The sequence below is a fragment of the Danio rerio genome, chromosome 18 (genome assembly GCF_049306965.1).
Source record: "Danio rerio strain Tuebingen ecotype United States chromosome 18, GRCz12tu, whole genome shotgun sequence".
Taxonomy (NCBI): Eukaryota; Metazoa; Chordata; class Actinopteri; order Cypriniformes; family Danionidae; genus Danio; species Danio rerio.
Window position 1 is genome coordinate 32,682,367 of NC_133193.1, and position 12,634 is coordinate 32,695,000.

Consider the following 12,634-nt stretch of genomic DNA (forward strand, 5'->3'; position numbering starts at 1 on the left):
AAATGATATGGAACACCACTATACAGCATACATTTTGTTAAAATTCATTATCCAGTTTGTGGTAACATTTCCTATTCGAACATGACTGCACTGAAGTGCACAAAGCGAGGTCCATAAAGACATGAATGAGTAAGTGTAGTGTGGAGGAAATTGAAAGGCCAGCAGAGTCCTAACCTCAACCTGACAGAACAGCTTTTATGATGAATTAGAGACTGCAAGCCAGACATTCTCATCCAACAACAGTGCCTGACCTCACAAACGCACTTCTTGAAGAATGGCCAGAGAAAACAAATTCTTAATGTGGAAATCCCACACAGAACAGTTTAAGCTGTTCTGGTTGAAAATGGTGCCCCAACTTCATATTAAACCTATGGGTTCAGCTTGAATGTTAATGATTAAATGTGCAATATTGACACCCAGTGGTCAAACCTAGAACTGAGACAAACATTAATCACTTAGCATGTATGTTCAACAACATTAAAGAGGTTTAATATGTATCAATTAGATTCTAAACCTTACCATCTTGGGCTTTTAAATAGCTGTAGTATTTAATTGTTTCTTTAATGTAGCATTTGGTGCTGACTGTCATGCTTGTCGCTAGAATCTTATGTCGCGTGTTAGTTCACAGTTTTACAAGGCAACCTGCTCAGGTAATGTTTACATTTGTAATATTTCTGTTACTTGCTAATCAAAAACATTGGACATTATAAATCCGCATTTAAGTCTCATATCGATTTTATAATTAAAAGTTTGTTATTCATTTCAAGTAAGAAAATGTCAATAAATTTTTCCTATAATTATTCTTATTATTTACAATAATATTTCTGATATTAATATAAAACCTTTGAATACCGTTTTCAACTCTACGTAGGTTTGTTTAAAGATATTTTAACAGAACTCTCAGAATCTTATGACTTGTTACAAGCTAAATTCCTTAGACAATATCATTGGTATTTGGTTCTTTTTAAATGTGTTTATTTTAGTTGCCCTTACCTATTTAAAGCAGTTATTTTTTTTGTTCCATGTTATGTTTTAGAAGAGCCAAAAACTAACATCTATCACCTTTAAATTTCATGTGCCAAACTTTTTGGCAACCATGCTCACTACATCTGCAATGCCACATGTGCAGTCTTCCAAATAATAAAAAGGTAATCTATAAAATGTAGTTGTTTAAACAAATGTACCATAGAACAGAGGAGAAATTGAGCCTCATTTAACTATGACATGGTGTGAGACGAGCGAATGCAACAAGAAGCACAGAACATTTTGTTAATTGCTTTATTATGTAAAAGTTTGCACGTCTCCAGAAATGTGTGGCCAGATCCCCATAATTACGGTAACACCTTTTCTGCAATGTATTGTTTTGAGGTAAAGAAAAATGATGAGATTATGCTAAACTGAAAAAAGAGAAGGCATAACAGAAACATTAGTCAAAGACATTCTGTTTAACCACAGATCAAAGATCTTTGGCTGTAATTGTTTTGGGCAGAACAATTGATTGGTCATTTGTTGTTATGTCCTAGTCAGCAGTCAGACCAGAGTGCCAGAAGTACCATGAGTACAAAAATCCCAGCAGATCAACTGCACTTGCATATTAGTCATCATCATTCTCTTCATCCGAGTCCATTACACGACGTCGATTAAACTAGGGAAGAAATAGTGAAATTTACTTTCCACATTCTACTCAGATTTTACTTTCATGCATTTAGTACGTGACTTTAAATGTATCAGAGCAAAAAATTTATTTCATTTCTAAATATTTAATAATCAAAATCTCAAGAAAAGATAAAAAAAAAGTCATAAAATATTCACCTTTACAGTGGTTTTCTTCTCTGTTTGTTGACTTACTTTCTCCAAGATCTCTATTAATCCAGCTTCTGTAATCTAAAGATTTTACACCAAATTAGACATGCCAAATTACAAGAATTTAATATACTGTGATAAAGGACATAAACAATCTTGAATTATTGAAACTTTTAGTGTGCTTTTTAAAACATTCACATTGTATTTGCAGTAGTGTTCATAACTGGAGACTTCATTGATTAGATTAATGTTTCTCCACTTCACCAATAGCTGGTGTGTGGTGAGCGCACTGGCGCCGTTGTCCTGTGGCTGCCGTCGCATCATCCAAGTGGATGCTGCACACTGGTGGTGGTGTGGAGAGACGCCCGTCATGATTGTAAAGCGCTTTGGGTGTATGGCCATACACAATAAATGCGCTATATAAATACACATTACATTACATTACATTAATCGTCGAAAACAAAGACTGAAATAATTTTTTTACTGTTTAATACGGCTCCTATATTTAACATTAGTAACATAACTAAATTCATGCTGAAAACTACAAAAGCTTTTTTTTAAGCTTAGGTGATGTTAATTTCCTAGATAGTGGCATTAAATGAAGTTAATAACTAATACAATTCAGTTGCATTTTTAACTCATTAAGATGGTAACTGTTGTAAATACCTTTTTGTAGTAATGTATTTTTCTCACTGTTGAATTTACTGCATTAACTAACATTTACTAATAAGACTTATAATAATAGTTTTGATAATAATAATAATAATAATAATATTTAAGAGCCTACAAAAATGCTGTAAGACTTTGCAAATACAGACATACACATTTTCATTTCTAGGAAAGCTGTCAGGAAACTTGTTCAGCCTCAGTCCCTGTAACATTTTCATATTGATTTTTCTCCCACTTTCCTTATTTGAAAAATAAAGATTAAAACCTAACAAAAGTGTGTGTGTGTGTGTGTGTGTGTGTGTGTGTGTGTGTATATATATGTTAAGAAAATTATTGAAACTGCTCATTGTCATCCAATCCAAGTCAATGATTTATGCTTTGCTAAAAGTGATTCCGCTAGATCAGCTGAATGGATTCAAAAATGTTTAAACTCAAGTCTTCACTCAAGGGAACTTATTTCCAAAAATAAATGCAATTTCCTTTAATTCAATTTGGGTATTACATTTTTCAATTTAGTTTTGCAACACATGCAACTGTTACAAATTTCATGTTAAAACTGAGGTTGGAAATGACAAATGTAATTTCGTTTTGCATTAAACTTTGCACACATGTCAGAGAATGCATATTTAAATAAATACATTGCCATTGTACACACTCCAGTGTCATTTTGCATATAACATTTCAAAATTAATTTTGCCACTCATCTACTTTCACTGTATTGGAGGCTGGCTTGTGGCTACTTAAATTGGTCAGGTGGATGTCGAAAACCAAGGGATTGAATGTACAATGGCAGCCACTTTTTCTTTAAAAGCGTGTGAAAAACAAACATTACCTGAAAGATAACAGTGGACTCTTATAAATGTTATGTGCCATTAATCTCAGGAACATATTATTTGGCCTATAGGTTCAATAACAGGGTATATGCAAGAGTCCTACAAGAAAATTTGAAATACCTTTTTAAGACTTTTTAAAGACCTTCACAGAATATTTTAAGACCTCGTCACCACTTAAAGTTCTAATCAGTATCAAACCTTTAACTTGATAAACAGTTGCTATTAAACAGTTAAATTAACGAATAGAGCACAACTGTGCAACAAAACTTTGATAAGCTCAGAAGAAACAAACCTTGAAAGAATACATTATGAAGTTGTGTTCAGCGACAGGTTTCAGCCAGTTTAAACTCGTCTTTCTTCAACCAGAAGTATGGAAACTTGCATTTACCCATTTTGCCATCTATTCTGCTCGCTACATGTGAGCAGTGTCAGAGAGAGTGTCACATCATCTTCCCACGTTTGGCAATATAAATATAGGTATGTGTAAAAAAATATATATTATTTTCAAAATATAAATAAAATGACAAGTTTTATATTATAAAAGGCATATGAGAAGTTTAATACAACATCAGGTACTTGAGGACAAAAACGTGTTGTTTAGAGAGCTGAAGCAATAAATATATATTTTAGCATACCCTCTATCATATCCTGCATTAGCACCCCCAAAACAGGTGGTTTTTGGAGAAGTAACTTATTTGGAGAACTAAAAAAAAATAGGAAAAATATTATTGCTTTTTGGTAATAATTAATCTGAGAAATTATTACTAATAGTCCTGTTGATATTTGAGAGAAGTGCACTCAAGTGGCCACAATTGTACATTTTCAGATAAGTTCTGGGATTTTCAACTTTTACATGCTTTTGTTGAACACATGGCCTACACAGCATTGGGGATGTATGAGGCTTTACTTTAGTTCAGTCATGACTTAATTGTTAAATAGCCGAAAGAGTCTGGATACCAACTGAGACAGTAGGTGGGGGAGTAATGAAAAAAACCCCAACTAAGGTGCCACAGCAAAAAAAAAAAAAAAGAAGCTCAATGCTCTGGAGCGTGTTCTTGACTCAAAGCCATGTGTGAGCACTTGAATGGGTGAAACGCAGAGTACAACATTCTAAGTATGGGAGACCAAGTATTTTAAGTGTTTGTCACATCATAATCTTTCCTTTTGGCATCTAACTTCTTACCTTTCCTCCAAGTTGTCCAAACCGAGCCATCTGTATCAAGTAATTCTCCACAGCTTTTGCTTTATCTGGCTTCACAAGAGCCAAATTACTCACTAAAAGGGCAGAAGAAAAAAGGATTTCAAAAGACATTTGCAGATTTTTATTTTTAAATACAACAGTTGTTCATTTTCAAAGATCATTGCAGATGCATATAGTACACCAAAATAGAAAACCTAACAGGAAAAAAGCTTGCTTAAAGATGGAATTCTAATGGTCTCAGAAACACTGTAGAAAATGTAGATTAACACTTAAACAAACAATTTAGTGACAGCTGCTGCTTGTCCATTGTCCATGTTCAAGCATGAGCTCGTTTTCTTTGTGATCAATATAGAGAAGGGTGATTTTTCATATCAATTAAAATTTTCATCTTAAAATGGATTTTTCTTAAATCGAAAAATCATATTATTGAAACAAAGATATTAAATAACACTGTCATTGAACCAATAACAAAGGCTATTGTACGACCACATGATGGCTCACCTCATTAACCTCTCAAGAGTGAACGAACCTAGCAGGTATAGAGATAGCACCTTAGGCCCCGTTTACACTAGTGCGTTTTAGTTTTAAAACGACGTTGTAGAATGAAAACGATCCGCGTCCACACTCGCGTTTTACCCAGCGTTTCTAAACAGATCTCCGTCCACACCAAAACGCTGAAAACGCACATCACGTGACCACACACACACTCTTGGGCAAGCGCTGCAGCCCATGTACCCAGATGAGAGCTGTGCTAGTCGGACTTCTGATCAAGCATCTCCCGCTGGATCTAATCTCACTATATTTATTAAACGGGATATTTCATTCATCTTGTTGTCTTTATCTAACGACATATTTCCTGACTTTGGTCATTGGAATATATTAGCCTACTTGTTCTCAGATAACGTGTTTTGGCTGAGCGCAAAGATAAGTTAATGATTAATGTAACCACGTAGCCTATTCTGTATTATTGACTGATCGCTAGCCTTTTCCAAAAATGTATAAACTTATTGTATGTTATACTTTTATAATGGCCATTATCGATTATTAAAACTGATATTCAGCAAAAGAGAGGGTGTGTTTCGTATTTTGACTGAAATTGAAAGGAGGCTGTTATTATTGGCTCTGTTTAGTTATAAATATCCACACAGTGAAGATGACGCTCATATGCAGCACGACGCCTTAACATAACTGCTGTCTGTTAAGTTGCTAATATTAAAATGAAAATAGACAGTTCATTAAATCATGTTTACATTTTTTTGTTGAGAAAGTGAAACAACGTAGCCAGGGTGAATGAAGTTATAAAGTACACTGTTCCCTTTAAAGATTGACGCGTGTCCTCTGTATAGTCTGTTTTCCATATCAAACTGAGAAGAAGAGACTGCAGTCTTGATCAAACTTGCGAAGTCTGAACTTACACGGAGAGCATGCAGGACTGAACTGTGTGTGTTAGGCTACTTAATATTGAGGAAAAGCCCCAATCAGAGAGGCGATTGTCGGCAGCCCCACCTCCGTTTTCAGATGTCTCCGTTTTCCATCATCCACACTGAGACGGAGCAGCAGCGTTTCAGAATGAAAACGGCCTCTCCAGCGTTTTCAAAACGTTCCGTTTTCGGCGCTCGAGAACTCCGGCGTAGTGTGGACGGTTGGCGTAACCGTAGCAAAACTTATGCGTTTTCAAACTAAGGTTTGAAACGGGGCCTTAAACAAGGAGACAAATTTAACTCAATTGAATTTGGTTAGATTTAAATGGCTCTTTATTTCAGGATGATCTTATACCAAAGAAAGGTCAAAATCTTGACCTGTGTGACCATCAAAATATATTTGAGAGCATTTGTATGGGCCCACATAATTGTTGTATAGCAACCTGTTTTCATTACTCAAACTTGCACCGCTGTGTACTGACACAGAAACTGGTCTGTCCAGATTGATTTATATTAGCAATAGCAGTCACTCAGTCACTGCTTTCTGCTGTTAGATGACAGCGAGCTCTGACTGTGAGAGATGTAAAGGGCTTTAAAAAGAGGGAATGAATAAATCAAAAGTTACAAGTAATAGTGCCAATGATAGTGAGCATGTGGTGAATGTTGATCCACAAGTCTGAAACTGAAAATATCTCCATATATTGCTTTCACAGCACGTTCAATGCCAATGGCACATAAACTGCAGGTTTCTCTTAATCAAACATAAGCATGTGTAGCCAAGTTGTTGCTTTGGAAGCAAACAGAAACCATATAAAGAATGGTAGAAGCCGGGCTTCTCTGGTTATTTCTTGAGATGATTATTAATTTTCCATTTAGTTACTGATGATTGCTTTTCAGCTTTCAGCTTTGAATTCGATTCATTAAGATTCATTAATCTTACTTTTTTAGTATGTTTAATAGTAGAAACATTATTAAATTGACAAGGATTAAAAAACAATAGTCTAATAGAGTTTTATACAGCAAAGTTGCTTATTTTAAGTTTTATTTTTCCTAATGTAACAGTTGAACTCTTTGTAGCAGAAATCTCATGTTATTAATATGTGGCAGTACACTCAGGGCAGCAAGATGGAGAGAAATGTAATTTATTATCATCATAATTTTTAATATTGGACATTCAAGGCATTTGAGTTTTAGTTAGAATGTTGTTGCTGTTTTTTTGTTTTGTTTTGTTTTTTGACGTTATTTTCAAATATAGTAAATCATTAATATACATTCTGTACTAGCGGTGCATATCCAGTTTTGGTTTGGTGATGCTTTTAAATCTTTTAAGTAGGGAGCATCAGTGCTACTAAATAAATAGCTTGAGCCCCGTTTATGTTTGGCATGCCCACAAAGAATACAACATTCCTTGACAAAATAAAAATTAAATCACTAATAAGGAAATATTACTTCAGTCATGTTGTTATATATTTTTTTTGAAAATTGAATTGAAATTGAATTTAAGCAGCATTGCATTTAAGTAATAGGTCACTCAAAAATTATAATTTACCATTTACTCACCCTCAAGTGATTCAAAACCTTTAATTTTTGAACACAAAAGAAGATATTTTGAAAAAAGCTGTAAACCTGTAACCATTGACCCCTGATGGAAAAGTGTACTTGAGTATACTTGAACATATACTGAAAAACAATTAAGTACATTTTTAGTACAATCTTGTTTTTGTACTAAATAAAGTTACATAAAAATATATACACTATAAATATACTAATTAAAAGTATACTTTTACTTAAGTACAACTGTGAAACACCACTGATATTTAAACTGGGAGGGGGAAAAAACTGAGTGATAGGAAAACATATTTTTAGTTTTTTTTGCGTTCCCTCACAAAGATGATTTGCGTTATCTCGCAAAACTGTTTCTCTACAAACACTTCCTGTTCACTTCATTCATGTAAACCCTCCCTTTTTTGCCAAAATTCTCCCGTATTTTGCCATTCTATCCCACTATCATTCTTTCATTAAGTAAGTATTTTCCCATATTTCTGATATATTTTTAATTCTTGAAAGCATGCTGAAATTAATATTAAAATGTCTGCATTCCCTTTCTTTACATTAAAGCTGTGCGTCGATCGTCGCCTTTCATTTGCTACCTCTGAACCAGTGAATGCATGTATAAGCGCTGACTGACAGACGCGCTCCGAAGAATAAACTGATCCCAGATCAGATTCTGTCCGCGCCATATAAAGTGACACCTTTGTTATCAAACAAGTGCGCAGCAAATGAATCTCATGCTTTGTTTTGTTTGATAACAGAGGTGTCACTGTAAGAATGCACAGATCTATAATGAAAGCATTCCAATACTTTAGAAACTGTGCTAATTTAAGATAAAATTTGTTGTTTTAAATAAAACACACAGAACGGACATGTTTACATATTATTCAGTGTATTCGTCTGTTTAAACACACACCTGAATCCAAAAGTGTCCTGCACTTTGGCTCCTTTATAAATGGCGTGTACAGAAGCTGATCTGGGATCAGTTTATTGTACGGAGCGCGTCTGTCAGCGTTTATACATGCATTCACTGCTTCAGAGGTTGCATATGACAGGCGATAAATGACAATATCTAGATAACGCAAAATCTTTGCGAGGGAACGCTAAAACCTCAGAAATATGTTTTCCTATTACTCAGTTTTTTTTTTTATCCCACCCAGTTTTTTTTTTCTTCCACCAATTGTTTTTCCCCATCATCACGTCCCTTCCGGGGGAAGTACGGAGACGTACTTTTACATAGATATCGTAAGTATAAACTGAATTGAACTTTTAAAAAATATTTAAATAAACTTTTATAAAGCAATAAAGTGTACTACCATAAAATATGCTGACTGTAATGCTTAAAAGTATCATTTGAATGCATTTGATGGTATAAATTGAATTTTCCCTGTGACACTTAAGTACACCTAAAATGATACACTAATATTAAAAACAACCACATCACATTCAATTTATGCAGAAAACCAAGTAATCCCAAAGGGTTCACATACCTTTTCCTGCAACTGTATAACAAGACCATTGTGTGTAATATATATCTATTTTTACATCATTGTCTAAACAAAGAGTTTTAGTGACTAATATCAAACTTACAATTTAACGTTTGTGTAATATTCACTTGTTTGTACATTTATTATTTGAATATCATTGAATACGTTATTTGTTCTAACTATAAAATCTGTGACATTTAAATAGATGTTTGAACCACCAGCTGTTGGTTATAACATGAGCTCTATATTCTGTTCATATTTGTTTTATTTTGGCTATATTAACAGCAGTTTTCATTTTTTTTATTTTTTTTTATTTTTATTTTTTTAACCATTAAGGTCAATATTATTAGCCCCTTGAACTATATTTTTTGATTGTCTACAGAACAAACCATCATTATAAAATGACTTGCCCAATTACCCTATTTAAGCCTTTAAATTGTACTTTAAGCTGAATACTAGTATCTTGAAAACATTTAATAAAATGAAAAAATTTGTGGAAAAAAAAAGAAATTAGGAAAAAATATACAGGGGCTCATAGTGTGTGGACGAGTGTGTATCGGTGTTTCCCAGTGATGATTTGCAGCTGGAAGGGCTGCTGCGTTAAACATGTGCTGGATAAGTTGGCGGTTGATTCCCCTGTGGCGAACCCTGATTAATAAAGGTAGTAAGCCGAAAAGAATATATATATATATATATATATATATATATATATATATATATATATATATATATATATATATATATATATATATATATATATATATACATATATATATATATATACATACATACATATATATATATATATATATATATATATATACATACATACATACACATACACACACACACACAACAGTTCTGTCTGGTTCTTAAATCTGATTGGCTGATAGCCGTGCGATATTTCGCCAGTAACATCACACAAAGGCTTCTGTACCCTTCACCTCCGAGTATTACTCTGCCCACATAAAACCAGCAACAGAGAGACGCTACAGTTTGATGCTGCGTTAACACCAAACGCGGAACGCGCGGGTAAATCGCGCTATTCTGACGAAAATAGTCGCATGAACATTTAAGGTTACTCGCTTCATTCGCCCATCAAATTCACCAAGAATAGACGCGGATTTGCATGATGGGGAGGGCTTCTGTCTGCCCGGTGACTCTAGCTTCGTTGCTTAATGGCTAACATGGATTTTTATGAGGAAAATAACAGTGTTTATGTGCTTTATGAAGGCTGAAAAACAGCATCGATACGTTTAGGACCGTTTCTGAGTCCACTAGATCCTTTCAGAGTTGCATTAAGCTCTGTGAGCTCATTAACTCCTCCAGAAACTGAACCTGGATGACGGATGCTTTTAACGGTGCTTCTGACTGAGCCAAGCTCAGTTTGATAAACTTTTTGTCGGTGTCAGCTGGAGGATTTCTCCCGGGACAGCGACAACAGGTCATACATCACAATCACACCCCCACAAAAGCTAGCTCCTGATTGGTTAACGTGGAGCGAATGTCCAGTAAAGTTCAGATTTTCGAACTCGAGCTATACTCGCAAATCGCTCAATTCGCGTGTATCGCGCCACAGGATGTCTATTCTAAATTTTTGCATCGACTTAACATGTAAATCACTCACGCTTGACGCACGTTCCATGTCAGGTGTAAAAGCAGCATGACAAGTACTACTGTAGTTAGACAACAAAATGTACCTTTGAGGCTTTTTTTAGTCGAGAATGTAGTTGTTTAGATCGCAACTATGCAGCTTATTTGTATAAGTAGTGCCTATTTTAAAATATGTACAATTTCTGAGAGAGCTGGTCGGCGACGGTTGACGTTTTCTATCCACAACATGGTGACAAAACTGCATAATAAACCCTTACGCTTAGAAGATATAACAGTCAGATTTCTAACTACAGCAGACCATATCAATATTAAACTAGTAAGCACATCTGCCAACACTTCCGTTGTTTATGGGAGTATCCTGTATTTCAGACCCGTCTCTTGCAACCATCCTGTTTTTATTTCTTCCTAAAAAAACTCCCATAATTTCACCCATCCCCTTCTTTGATACAGGCTGTAAATTAACAACCCCGGGGTTGGCAACTTTGGTACAGTACTCGATCGAAGGGGCCGCCCAAACCTAGCTGCATCCTATCCCGGTTCTCAACCTCACCCCCGAACACCCTCTCCAACCCCTGGTCTCCCAGATTTTCAGAGACATGTTGGCAGGTATATTTGTAAGTGATATTATAAGTCAATCTCTCTCTTGTATGTTGTAGTGCTGTATTTATACCGATTTGCTCACATATCAGGAATGTGTGTTGTGTTGGCAGATTGAAATAAGTAAAGTCCGCATGTGTTTAGCGTTTTTACTTATCGCAAACTCAACATCATGCTGCAGGGCTCGAAATTGCTACCATTTTGGTCGCATATGCGCCCGAAATTTTATCTATGCGACCTTAAAATATATTTGGGAGCATTTCTGCGAGTGCTTAAAATTGTTATGTGCGACCAGTTTTTACTGTAAAATGTTCACCACATGCGCGGATTCGGGAGACATTCACCAGAATGCATCTCTGCACTTGCAACGCGAAACGCAGCGCTCGGGAATGGTTTAAAACAGTTGTCATGTCAACTTGCTGCAGTAAACAAATCCAAGTCCGTAATGCTTGCCCTGCCTTCACGCTCTTCTTATTGGCCCACTGCTCTAGCACTGAACGCGAATTATTGGTTAATATCAGCTGTCAATCACTCAGTCAGCGCTTCTGGCTTGGGATGACAGAGAGAGCTACTACCGCGAAAAATTGTAAAGCGCTGAAGAGGAGAATGAAGATAACACTGACAGATTCTGTTTTAGAAACCATGACATCTAAAGTTATAAATACTGAAACATCTTAGTAGTGATCATGTGCTAAATGTTAATCCACTATCTACACTTTTCCAAGAGTAGAAGACTTCCATTGGCTTCAAGTCCGCTATAAAAAGTCTGTGGGATGGAGTTTTCAGGTAACTGTTTGCCACATCTAGCATGAGAGCTTCTGTTTAATCCTTCATATAATCGCCAAATGCCGTCCGCCATGCAAGAGACAGCTATATGTCAAATTGAACACCACGTACACCATCGCTTGCAACGGGCTTGCATTGAGTAAACTAATATCGCTACTCATAAAAATAAACCGGTATTGCTATTAACATGTATGCATATAATAAGCTACAATATGTGTCAAAAGCATTAGTGCAATATCAGACAGCACTTGTGAGAACAGCACAGTTATACCGTTAACAGATTCATTCAAGCAGTGTGTGCAGGGCCGATGAGTGCTCCGTGTATCTTTTGCTCACTCAGTTCTGTTATAAAAATCTATTTTCTTGTGATAACGGGATTTCCTTGAGACATATTTTCCTTACGCTTGCATTTATATATATTTTTTTGCTTGTTAGTTTGTTTAGTGTTAATTTCAAATACAATAAATATGTTTGAATAAAACTTGTAGTAACGGTGCTTATAATTGGTGGGTGCGACTAAATTTTGGCTGATGCGCCTAAATTTTTAAAGTTAGGAGCACCGGTGCTACCAAGCAAAACGGTTAATTTCGAGCCCTGTGCTGGTAGTGATTTTGTTGTTATTTAATTAATTATTGTAAAATCCCAATTGCAATAAAGAAATACTGTAGACTG

General features: G+C 35.3%; 1 protein-coding gene across 1 annotated transcript in view; it reads right to left on the minus strand.

Annotated features, from left to right (window-relative positions):
- Positions 1–1,264: 1,264 nt before the first annotated feature.
- The window catches only part of pdcd5 (programmed cell death 5), a 15,892-nt gene continuing 4,522 nt past the window's right edge, over positions 1,265–12,634 (minus strand). The window contains 3 exon segments of the mRNA NM_201177.1: positions 1,265–1,645; positions 1,813–1,884; positions 4,489–4,580. Of these exon segments, the coding sequence (NP_957471.1) occupies positions 1,595–1,645; positions 1,813–1,884; positions 4,489–4,580 (215 nt within the window). The 3' untranslated portion in view covers positions 1,265–1,594.